We start from the raw sequence: 13,313 nt of genomic DNA on the forward strand, positions 1-13,313 counted from the left end.
GAGTAAATACAAGCTGCGCCTGCAGACAGTTGCACAAGGGCAGCAGTACTAAAGAAAGCCCAAGAGGATCCATTGCTTAAAAAATAAAATATAATCATGCAATAAAGAAATCAACATCTCTTATAATACTTAAATGAAGGAATTTTCTAATGCTGTTCTGTATTGTGACTTACCAGTCAAGAGATAAATAATTTCAGACTTTGCATAAACAACCTGATGAACCACTCAGAACATAACCTGATGTACCGCTCAGAACATAATCTGATGTACCGCTCAGAACATAACCTGATGTACCGCTCAGAACATAATCTGATGTACCGCTCAGAACATAACCTGATGTACCGCTCAGAACATAATCTGATGTACCGCTCAGAACATAATCTGATGTACCGCTCAGAACATAATCTGATGTACCGCTCAGAACATAATCTGATGTACCGCTCAGAACATAACCTGATGTACCGCTCAGAACATAACCTGATGTACCGCTCAGAACATAATCTGATGTACCGCTCAGAACATAACCTGATGTACCGCTCAGAACATAACATGATGTACCGCTCAGAACATAACCTGATGTACCGCTCAGAACATAATCTGATGTACCGCTCAGAACATAATCTGATGTCCAGCTCAGAACATAATCTGACGTACCGCTCAGAACATAACCTGATGTACCGCTCAGAACATAACCTGATGTACCGCTCAGAACATAATCTGATGTACCGCTCAGAACATAACCTGATGTACCGCTCAGAACATAACCTGATGTACCGCTCAGAACATAATCTGATGTACCGCTCAGAACATAATCTGATGTACCGCTCAGAACATAACCTGATGTACCGCTCAGAACATAATCTGATGTACCGCTCAGAACATAATCTGATGTACCGCTCAGAACATAATCTGATGTACCGCTCAGAACATAATCTGATGTACCGCTCAGAACATAACCTGATGTACCGCTCAGAACATAACCTGATGTACCGCTCAGAACATAATCTGATGTACCGCTCAGAACATAACCTGATGTACCGCTCAGAACATAACATGATGTACCGCTCAGAACATAACCTGATGTACCGCTCAGAACATAATCTGATGTACCGCTCAGAACATAATCTGATGTCCAGCTCAGAACATAATCTGACGTACCGCTCAGAACATAACCTGATGTACCGCTCAGAACATAACCTGATGTACCGCTCAGAACATAATCTGATGTACCGCTCAGAACATAACCTGATGTACCGCTCAGAACATAACCTGATGTACCGCTCAGAACATAACCTGATGTACCGCTCAGAACATAATCTGATGTACCGCTCAGAACATAATCTGATGTCCAGCTCAGAACATAATCTGACGTACCGCTCAAGATATAATGCAATGTACCAATCAAGATGTTACCGGATGTATCACTCAAAACATGACCCGACTTACCACTCAAGACGTAACCTGCGGTAACGTTGAAAGATACAACCTGAAGTACCACTCCAGACACAACCTGACGTGCCACTCCAGACACAACCTGACGTACCACTCCAGACACAACCTGACGTACCATTCCAGACACAACCTGACGTGCCACTCCAGACACAACCTGACGTGCCACTCCAGACACAACCTGACGTGCCACTCCAGACACAACCTGACGTACCACTCCAGACACAACCTGACGTACCACTCCAGACACAACCTGAAGTACCACTCCAGACACAACCTGAAGTACCACTCCAGACACAACCTGAAGTACCACTCCAGACACAACCTGAAGTACCACTCCAGACACAACCTGACGTACCACTCCAGACACAACCTGACGTACCATTCCAGACACAACCTGACGTACCATTCCAGACACAACCTGACGTACCACTCCAGACACAACCTGACGTACCACTCCAGACACAACCTGACGTACCATTCCAGACACAACCTGACGTGCCACTCCAGACACAACCTGACGTGCCACTCCAGACACAACCTGACGTGCCACTCCAGACACAACCTGACGTGCCACTCCAGACATAACCTGACGTACCACTCCAGACACAACCTGACGTGCCACTCCAGACACAACCTGACGTGCCACTCCAGACACAACCTGACGTACCACTCCAGACACAACCTGACGTACCACTCCAGACACAACCTGACGTACCACTCCAGACACAACCTGACGTGCCACTCCAGACACAACCTGACGTACCACTCCAGACACAACCTGACGTGCCACTCCAGACACAACCTGACGTACCACTCCAGACACAACCTGACGTACCACTCCAGACACAACCTGAAGTACCACTCCAGACACAACCTGAAGTACCACTCCAGACACAACCTGACGTGCCACTCCAGACACAACCTGACGTGCCACTCCAGACACAACCTGACGTACCATTCCAGACACAACCTGACGTACCACTCCAGACACAACCTGACGTACCACTCCAGACACAACCTGACGTACCACTCCAGACACAACCTGACGTACCACTCCAGACACAACCTGACGTACCATTCCAGACACAACCTGACGTACCACTCCAGACACAACCTGACGTACCACTCCAGACACAACCTGACATACCACTCCAGACACAACCTGACGTACCATTCCAGACATAACCTGACGTGCCACTCCAGACACAACCTGACGTACCTCTCCAGACTTAATCTGATATACTACTCCATACATAATTTGGCGAACTGCTCAAAACGTTCCACTCAGAACGTAACTTACCTCTTCCATGTCATTGGCTCGTTTCCTGACCTCTGTCATCTCTTGCTCGACCTTCTCCCTCATGTCAGTGTACCTCTGCTGTTCCTTCTGCAGGTACATCAGGTCCTCCCAGGCCTGAGTCACCTCCTCCGGCTCGTCCTCGTCACTCTCGTCATCTACACAAACATATACCACAATATATGTTGAACCTCAACATGGCAAAGTACATATTGTAGGGTTTTAAATGAAATATCCTCTGCCTTTATAATCTCACCAGAGTAAAATGATATTCATTGAAGTCACTTACGTTGCAGTGCTCGGAGGAACACATATGCTTGTCCCTGTATGGTATGCAGTTTGTTATGTAATAGAAACATTTACGCTTAAATACACTGTGGAATATCAATAAGAAATCTCTTAATTCTATGACACAGATGCTTCTTCCAACACTGCTGACACATGTGCTTGTTCCAACACTGCTGACACATGTGCTTGTTCCAACATGGCAAGCATCTTGACACGAAGGTGTACAGTTACCTCTCTCTTTATCGGTGTCCATGTCAATTATATCTTCACCGTCAGGCCCCTTAATGGGTTCAGAGCGCCCCTTAGACCGCTGGGCCCTCTCCGTCTCCCACTCCGTTACAACCAGGTTCTGACGCTCAAACTCCATCGATAACGCTAGTATGTTACTGTCAATGTCCATCAGCTTATTTCTGCAAGAAGGAACGACGGGGGATGTGAGAGTTGTGGTCGCGGTCACAGATAACTCAAATGGCTTTCAAAGGTCTTATCCAGACTTATTGAAAATGGAAGGAACATAATTAATTGATATTATATTTTTATGTGCAGAATAGAGCATTAAAATACTGCATGTTACAGTATTTCCCCAAACACAAATATGAAACACGTGCAGAAGCTAATTGTCATATTAATGATTATATAATGTATTAATTATATATCAATTATTTTTTTATTAATTGACAATTTATTTTAAGTTAGGCTGTTTTCGAAACTAGTGTTACTTTCCTTAGTGACATCTGCTCTCTGAAATATTCTAGGTCATTGGTTCTCACCTGAGTGACATCTGCTCTCTGAAATAGTCTAGAAGATCATTTTTAAGTTTCCTCATTTTCTCAGCATTCTTCTGCCTCTCCTGTTCCACTTCTTGGCTGTTCATACCTGCTGTGCTCTGCTCAGGGACACTCTCATCCAGTTTACTCTTGAGTCGATCAATTTCGTCCTTAAGCTCAGTGATGATTGTCTGGTACTGTGAGACGTGGTAGGACACGTCCAGCACGTTGCGGCGAACCTGAACACGTAACAACGTTCACAGTAAGAATGCATGACGATAATTAACAACGTCGCGTCTCAGCGGACATAATATGCTCGAGCAACGTTATATTTACAAATTAATGTTGTTTCATTGTTATATCTGTGCAGTTTGTCCATCTATTCCCGGGGGAAGTGTTCAACACGTTATGATGAACATGTACACAAAACAACGTTGAAAGAGAATGGACGATGCCAATGACATTGCAGAAAGTGCGCGCCATGAGGACACTGTCTCGGGCAATTGTCATTACTAGGAGGGATGAACCCACGGTAACGACATTTTATTTTTGGAAAAGTTGTAGCTGAGGGATCGTCGTTTTCAGAGTAGATTTTAGGTTGTGATCGAATGGGAAAAATATCTTTTCTAAGGGTTATAGTTTTTAGCGTGGATTTGGGGGTCGTACAGAGTCAATCTTCAGGAAGAGTGTTAATTAGGAGTGTGTGAAGTAAATGACAGTGTCGGATGTTAGTTCTTGGACCTGCCTTCAAAAGTTACTTTTATAAGACATACTGTTTAAGACTGAAATCATGGTGAGAACAGATTCATTTATGGATACTATGTTAATCAGGAATATGTGAATAACTATTAGTGTCAGGCTTCAGTTCTCATGCCTGTCTCTTAACATTAATAGTTATGTAATTTATATGTATAGTAATGTAATTTTATTACAATTAACTCAGTTTTTCTGAAATTTAAAATATCGTTGTTTTAAAGCAGTTCTTGAGCTCCAGCTCCCCTCCTCTGTCTTATTTCACTCAAGTATTTTCGTTACTACCAAAGTGATTTTCATGAAATTTAAAATATAAATTTTTTTAGACTTAATAAGAAAAGAAAATGAGGTTGTCTTGCTGTAGCTCCCGTCCACCACCTTAGTTCTCTCTAGTAATTTCATTTTAACAGTTCAGCTTTCACAAAATTTAAAACCATTGTATTTTAGACGCATTAAAAATCAGTGAGACTATTCACAGGCCCTCAGAAATTTTCCTACCTAGTTTTTTATTTTTTTATGTTATATTTTTTTCAACTTTCCCAAGTAGCATCCCTGTACAATTTTGCTAGAACAACTAAGGCATTTCATTCTGTAACTTTTCATAGCAAAGCGTGGCTCTGTAACACAATTAATACTCTTTCTGTATTGTATCCTGTTTACTCTTTAACGAAACTATGTTATTCCATTCTCTTTATCAAATTAATATTTCTTACTAACACTGGTCTTAATATAACATTACTCTTTGTGCAATGAGTATATTGTCACGGTAACCTCTTCGCATCATAGCTTAACATCACCATCATCATTTTTGCATCATCGAAAAATAGTCAAGTATTAACAAAAACAAAATAGTTGCAACGTTACAAAAACAAAGCGTTACAAACAAAATAGTTGTTTGTAACGTTTTTTAAACTAAGGAAATTTGAGAATTTTCTCCGTGCAACGAGAAAAATATCAAGTGCCCATTTTTTCATAACATCGCTAATCTAAAACTACTCTGAGGCATCATTAAACATCATAGGATACCTCTATGACTTTTTCATGCATTAAATGATATTCTTCGAGATATCTTCACACATTAAGGGGCACTCACCAAGACATCTCCGTGCATCAAGGAAGCTCACCAAGACATCTTCGTGCATCAAGGAAGCTCACCAAGACTTTTTTGTGCATCAAGGAAGCCCACCAAGACATCTTCGTTATCAAGGAAGCCCACCAAGACATCTTCGTGTATCAAGAAAGCTCACCAAGACATCTTCGTTATCAAGGAAGCCCACCAAGACATCTTCGTGCATCAAGGAAGCCCACCAAGACATCTTCGTGTATCAAGGAAGCTCATCAAGACATCTTCGTTATCAAGGAAGCCCACCAAGACATCTTCGTGTATCAAGGAAGCTCACCAAGACATCTTCGTGCATCAAGGAAGCTCACCAAGACATCTTCGTGCATCAAGGAAGTATCCACATTTGCAGCCAACATAACCTAACACGATCTACCAGCTCAGTCAATTTAACACTAAAGTACACGTCCACAGAGACATCACGAGACTTTCTGCTTATTAAGGCCGCCATTCATCATTCGTCGGCAACGTTGCAAGAGGAAGCACTCGTCTCGCTCGCAGGGTGACTTAAGCGGTCAGCCGCTTGAGCGCAACGCACGCCTACTCCACCTACGTTGTAGACATCTTTCTGATTGAGTGGATGGATCACTCCTGAGCTCGCCAGACATATAGCATGCCAGTCACGTCTCGCTGTGAATTCTCCAGCCTCGTCGAGCACTTCGGTGCAAGCATGTGGGACATTTGGGGCTTGACTCTAATTATTTAAATATTAATATAGTAAAATTAATTACGAAGGACCACCCACTTTTGTAGTAAAGAGGGAAACTGAGAAAATGTGATCATTAGAACATTCAAGATGAACCAGTAACTATGGATAAAATACTAGAGAATATGATCATTGAAATAATTAATGGGCTGTATAATTAAATGAATCAAAGCCTCAAACCTACATTGGGGGGGTATTACTGGAACTCAGTACGTCCAGGAACTAGTGTGGTTCGTTCACTAATCCAATGTATAATAATCTAATCCAATGAATACTTATGAAATCATTATCGTTATCATTAAGGGGAACATAGATTATGAATATGTATAATAATAATTATAATAAACACATGTTAATCCAATGAACAGAGTTCTGCATGTAAAAGAGTACAGATAATAAATTCGAGGAATACAAAAGGAATCTTAGCTTAATGACGATTCCTTAGAAGTTAGTCACGACGCTTCCTCTGATTCTCCTGGACTCGTCATGGAACACTGGGAGTTGATTAACATGGTAAATGACAGCTCGGAGAATTCTTCACACACGCTGTGATTTTTAGTTGTTATACGTCGTCACGACAAGCTACCCAGCTATAAACCCGCCCCCGATCTGATGCATCAAACAAGGATAAGGTACTTAGCTAATATGGGCACTGTGTAAGTTAAGGCTTGCCGAAGGTCGCGTCCTAGGCTCTAGACTTGTCTATCCTAGATACTGACGCGCTCCACTGGCCGGTCACATGGAGTTACATAGAACCAAATTTAACAGGTTCCGTAAATGACACTGACACCAAGTGAAGGTATTGTCTGCAAGGTTCTTCACACCTCACAGTGGCGACTTTCTTCTGGAGATTTGATAGCGTTTACCCTGGTGGCTGGGTAATGGCGTCTCCTCGTGAGCACCACGTGAACACGCCTACTCGTGAGCGTTTCAACACGTGGACTGGCGTCTCTCCCGCCCCGCTCCGCGTCCCGCGTTTATTAACCAAATTATTTATTATGGATATTATCATTTCTCGCGGTTGTGCTTGAAATGCTCGGGTTAGGATGGGTTTATTATTTGGAAGAGTCAAATATTATTATTTGCCAGTTCTATGATAGTAAACGAACAATGGAGAAGAATTAATGTCTCTCCAGGGCATTCACTCGTGACGTTAATTTTATTACTAGATAACAGCTATAACTATAAACGCTCTATTTGGCTTTAGTTGGAGATCAGTTTATCTGTAATTAATTATCACACAGAACACCGTTGTTTATGGAGAATCAAATTCAATTCTCAGGCACATTGGATATAAATGTGTTTATTACAATGGAATCTGATGCAATACTGGCGTTGGGTGACGTAAGAATTCTAGCCTTACTGTACAGATGTAATTATTAGTACATGTGAACTCTACGTTGGGTTAATTTTAATCACTACAATGATTAGTAGAATTAGTAGTAATTAATGAGAATACAACAGTGTTGTATTTAGTGTTGGAAATTTCCAACATAACTCCGGGGGGAGGATTCTAGGGTCATAGTGTAATGTGGAGTACTGACACCTAACCCGAAGTTGGTATTAATATTAGTATGTTAATATGTTAGTATGTTAGTACACACATAACGAATGTCCCATATTTGTTAAGGACTTGCAAGAAACTTAGGTCGTGCTAATTTCATGTCAAATGAAACATGTTATTTATAAATTACCTAAAGCTAATAATTAAGAAAGTTTACAATAACTCTGAGATTGGTGTCGCTATGACATGTAATGTGTATGTTACAATTCTCTAGTCTGTAAACTCTCAAGTACTCTAGATAAATAATGTTATTTATAGCCTACACAATAATTAAAGATTTTAATCACACAATTTAAACAACAGAATCTTCTGTGATGGGAATGTCCTGGGTCATAGTGACTTGTAATGGTTTGTTACTTGACATCACCCCGCAGTATCATCATAGTTATCTAAATTGGGTGGAAAAGGAATTACTCTTGTTCAGAGTTGTAATAGGCTTGCAGATTCCGCCTACATTGTTGAGCAGCAGCTCTAGTGGGGCGGTTGCTCTGTGGATCAGAATTACTATCCTCGGAAATTACTGGGGAAACTGGACCTGGCTGATGTTCTCGCTCAGCCAATTCAAGGGGAACCAGCTTCTCTAAAGTTTTTAGAGTAGTGTTGCCTCGGCATAAAACTTTCACTACCCTCAGGACACCTTGATGATCTGGATGAATGGCAACAATTTTGCCTATGGGCCACTCTGACCTTGGTCCATCACTGTCGACTAGTACTAGGTCCCCTGGTTTTAATTGCACTTTATTGTAAGGACTCGAAGCTCCGTAGTGGTACTCTCGTAGAGCTGTGAGGTACTCTCGAGTCCACACCTCATTCCACCTGTCAATAACTCTGGAGAGATGCTGGTAGCTTTCCACCAAGTCACCTCTGGTCACATGTGACGGGTCTACGGGGTCCTCTTCGGCTAAAGGGATGAGAGGGCTCAGTAGACCTCCATGGATCAAGTGTGAGGGACTCAGAGCTTCTCTCTGGGTGAAATCATCAGACAGGTAGGTTATTGGGCGGTTATTGACTCGCGCCTCGATTTCCACAACAATAGTTTGGAGTTCGGAGTAACTGTCCTTTTGTCTGTGTAAAGTTTTCCTTAGACACTTCTTGACTGTGCCTACCATTCGCTCATAGAACCCACCTTGCCAAGGGGCTCTCGGTGCTATGAATTTCCAGTGACATTGTCGTCTCTGTAGAACCGACTGTACTTCTGGGTGGTTCCAGACTTCTCGTAAACAAGCTTCTCCTGCCACAAAATTGGAACCATTGTCCGATATCATTAATTTGGGACAAGATCTGCAAGCTGCAAATCTGCGGAAGGCCTGGATGAAGGCTTCAGCACTCATGTCTGAAGTGACTTCTAAATGTACGCCTCTGGTTGTAGCACACGTAAAGAGACAAATGTATGCTTTCACTGGTATATTATCTGGGTTGCCAGTGAGAAGTAAGGCTCCTGTGTAGTCAACACCAGTGGTTTCGAAAGGACGAAGATGAACCACTCTTTCCTCAGGGAGTGGTGGAGGTCCTGGGTAAGGACATACTCTGGCATCGTATCTTTTACAGATTACACAAGATTTAATAATTGACTTAACTGTCTGACGACCTTGAGGAAGCCAGTACTTTTGTCTAAGGTCGGAGAGAGTATCTAACACTCCACCATGTAAGGTACCATATTGATGGTGGTGTAAAACAAGAAGTTTAGTGATGACGTGGTGACGAGGTAGAAGAATTGGATTCTTTGTGTCCAAGTCAATTTTTGCATGAAGCAAACGTCCTCCACATCTTAGTATGTTATGAGTGTTGGCATCATACCAGATACCTAGAGACTTAGTTAATTTATCTGGAAGATTTTCATATTCGCTTCCATATGTCTCTTGTTGTGCACGTTTGATCCAGTAGAGGATAGGATTGGGAAACTTATGTCGAATTCCTATCTTAGCAAGAAAATCAAACACATGTGCAGTTACTCTTAATAACTTGCTTAAGTTAGAATAATTGTGAGGATCAATGGCTAAGATTCGTTGAGGTTCTGGTTCTTTCATGGGAGTGGTGATATTGGTCACTATGACTTGTGGCTTTTGTTTGGGCCACTGACCACCAACAAGCCATGAAGGTCCATTGAACCACAGCGAAGACTTAATAAGTTGTTTTAGTGTTAACCCTGGAGATAAATAGTCTGCAGGATTGTCCTTAGTAGGAACATGTCTAAATTTATATCCAGCAGATAACTCATAAATCTCCCTGACGCGATTACTGACGTAGGGAGTTTTGTTGTTGTTGTTTCTTACCCATTGTAAGACTGCCTCGTTGTCTGACCACACTACAATCTCACCAAAGTGGATATTATTGAGTGTCTTTGTCAGGCAATGAGCCAATCTTACTCCCACCAGCAATGCAGTCAACTCCATTTGAGGTAAAGATCTTTTCTTAATGGGAGCAACTCTTGCTTTAGATGTGAGCAAAATTGATTGTGCACTATTAACTAAGTAGGCTACTGCGCCGTATGCTTTGCCAGAGGCATCGCAGAAAACGTGCAAATTGGTGGGTAAGTTTGGTCCTGAAGCATTACGAGGAAATTTCAAAACGCCTAACTGATTAAAATCCATTGAGAGTATCTGCCATTTAGCTTGTAACTCACTTGGTAACGGATCATCCCATCCCATATGTTTCTGCCAGCACTCCTGCATTAGGAGTTTGCCCCTTATTAATATAGGACTAAGTAGGCCTAAAGGGTCAAATGGTTGACTGACAAATGAGAGCAGTGTTCTCATGGTAAGGGTTGAGTTATCAGTTTGTACTGACTTGACATTCATCTCGTCAGTACTGGTGTTCCATTCCACGCCTAGAACCTTTAATTGATTGGGTACCTGATAACCTGGAAATTCTTTCTCGATTACCTGGTTGAGTAATTCATTATTTGAGGCCCATGACTGTAGTGGCATATTGGCTCCTAATAGTTCACGGTTAGCCTCATGGTAGATTTCTACCAGATCAGTTTGATCATTAGTTGTCCCCTGGAAATTGTCGACATACAAGTTGTCGCTAATGTCTGCCTTATAGGGGCTGTTTGATTTCCTCAAATGTGTGTCTAATGTTGCTTGCAAAAGAAACGGTGAGGACGTAGCTCCAAATAATACTGAGGCAAAACGATATGTGATAACTTCACTGTTAGGATCCAGTGGATCCTTAATCCAGAGGAATTTTGTGTAGTTACGATCCTCCTCCTGTAAACCTACTCGGAGAAAAGCTTTGCTGATATCAGCTGTATAGGCGAAAATACCAGTGCGAAATCGTAACAGCACATCATGTAGCCTTTGTGTTAGGCTAGGTCCCGTTTGGAGACATTCATTTAAAGACACACTGCTTGGCTTTACTTTAGCACTACAGTTAAAGACAATACGAATAGGTGTTGTCAATGAGTCTTTCACCACAGCGTGATGAGGTAAATAATGACCTATTTTTCGGTCATCGTTATCAACAACCTCAATAAATTTACTGTTAAGTTGTTGTTGGATGAGTTGATGATACATGTTCAGTTTGTCTGGCTGCTTCTGTAGTCGTGTTAATTGAGACTGTAATTGTGAGGCTGCCATAAAATAATTTACTGGAAGTTGTGGATGATCCAACTTCCATGGGAGTCTTACCCAGTATTGTTTATTTTCATAGACAACTGTATCCAGGTATTGCTGGTAAGTCCACGTATCATCAGGACTTGGTTGTTCAGGGATGATGCCTAAAGTGTCTAAATCCCACAGACGATGTATTGGTGGGTTAGACTCAATATCCTCAGATATTTCCCTGAAACGTAGGGGTGACTGTTCTAAGCCTAGTCACGCCACTATTATGTTATTAGATTGTTGGTTTGTGGACGTCGGATTTTGTCTGAAAAGCACCGGTCCTGTAAGCAATTTGCCTCCTGCGGACGACAACAAATTCATTCCGTGTTGTCTAGTGCATCCAGTTATAAACTTGTAATAATGATCCGCGCCTATAAGTATTCCAACATCTGTGAGGCAGTCAGAATTTATTTTATAATCTGCTAGCCTCATGCGGTTTCGTCTAAGATGACTCGCAGTGCGAGCTAACCCAGTGACTTGTAAGTCTGTAGGAAGTTTATCCATTACTACCGCGTGTATTGGACTAGTAGAAGATCCGAGTCTCACTAATAACTTAACTACTTTGTAGTCACGAGGTCCACTATTTGACAAGAAACCAGAAATATTTAACCTCACACTTTTGGCAGGTTTTAAATTTAACTCATCTACCAACTGTTGTGTGATGAAGGTTTTCTGTGAACCCTGGTCAAAAAGACCTCTAGTGTTAATTCTAGATCTTCGGTTTATTAGTCTAAGTTGAGCTGTAGGCAGAGTGGTATTATTGCCTGACTCAGTAGCAAGTACATTTACTTCTTGATGCACTTTGCAATATTGCACTGCGGTAGAATTCGTGGAATTCTCCCCAGTGGTCATAGTTGGTGTAGAAGATTTTCTACATAAGGCGTAGTGGTGTACACCTTGGTTGCATCGGTTGCAGGAGCGTAGCTGCACTACACATTTTTTGGGATCATGAGAGCCCATGCACTTGGTGCACTTGTGTAATTCTTGCAACCTTTTAACCCTAACATTATAAGTAGGATAAACAGAGCATTGATAAGTGGTGTGTCCCTGATTGCAGAACAGACACTTTCTCTGGTTAATAGGTTTGGTCTCTTTAGTAGACAAGTCATTGGTTATCTCAGAAGGAGACACCGAATATGTACCTACATTTCCACTCCTTTTCCCAGTGGATGGAGTAGTTTTGGATTTATATTTATTCGACTTATTCAAAGTCTGTTTAGGTTTGACTGAAGAGTCAGTATTAGTTGGTTTGGACTCAGGTTTAATTTTATCATGAGTCTTCAACCTGTTAACCATTATCCTCAATCCCTCGAATATTTGGTCAAGAGTGAGAAACTCGGTATTATAATGTGAGCAGAGCTCTGTCAAGACATTTCGAGGTAATTTCCTCTGTAATAGTAACTTGATAGACCATTCTGAAGCAGGTATATTAACTTTAGTACCTAAGGCCTTTACTAGAGACTCTACTTCTAGTCTGAAGCTTTGAAGTGACTCTGGTCTACTATTTGGTGCATTCAGATCTAGTAATTGATAATAGAGGGTAGCTATACTTAACTCTTTGTTGCAATAGTTCAACTTCAAGAGTTTTATAGCTTCCTCATAATTACTCTCATCAAGAGTGAGGTTATGTATGACCTTTTTAGCCTCTCCATTGAGAAGACTAAGTAGGTATGAAAATTTAGAAACCTTGTCCAAGGACGGTTTCTTATGGATGTGAACTTCAAATGAAGTCCAAAAATTGTCCCAATTTTCTGTATCTAATCC

At 41.6% G+C, this 13,313-nt stretch overlaps 1 protein-coding gene across 1 annotated transcript in view; it reads right to left on the minus strand.

Annotated features, from left to right (window-relative positions):
* LOC123771022 (uncharacterized) overlaps positions 1–13,313 on the minus strand; it is a 570,661-nt gene that overhangs the window by 217,702 nt on the left and 339,646 nt on the right. The window contains exons 10-12 of the mRNA XM_069324755.1: positions 3,808–4,043; positions 3,269–3,447; positions 2,753–2,907 (exon numbers count right to left, since the gene is read on the minus strand). Of these exons, the coding sequence (XP_069180856.1) occupies positions 2,753–2,907; positions 3,269–3,447; positions 3,808–4,043 (570 nt within the window). The remainder of the gene's footprint in view (positions 1–2,752; positions 2,908–3,268; positions 3,448–3,807; positions 4,044–13,313) is intronic.

This window comes from Procambarus clarkii, chromosome 14, assembly GCF_040958095.1.
Source record: "Procambarus clarkii isolate CNS0578487 chromosome 14, FALCON_Pclarkii_2.0, whole genome shotgun sequence".
NCBI classification, from domain to species: Eukaryota; Metazoa; Arthropoda; class Malacostraca; order Decapoda; family Cambaridae; genus Procambarus; species Procambarus clarkii.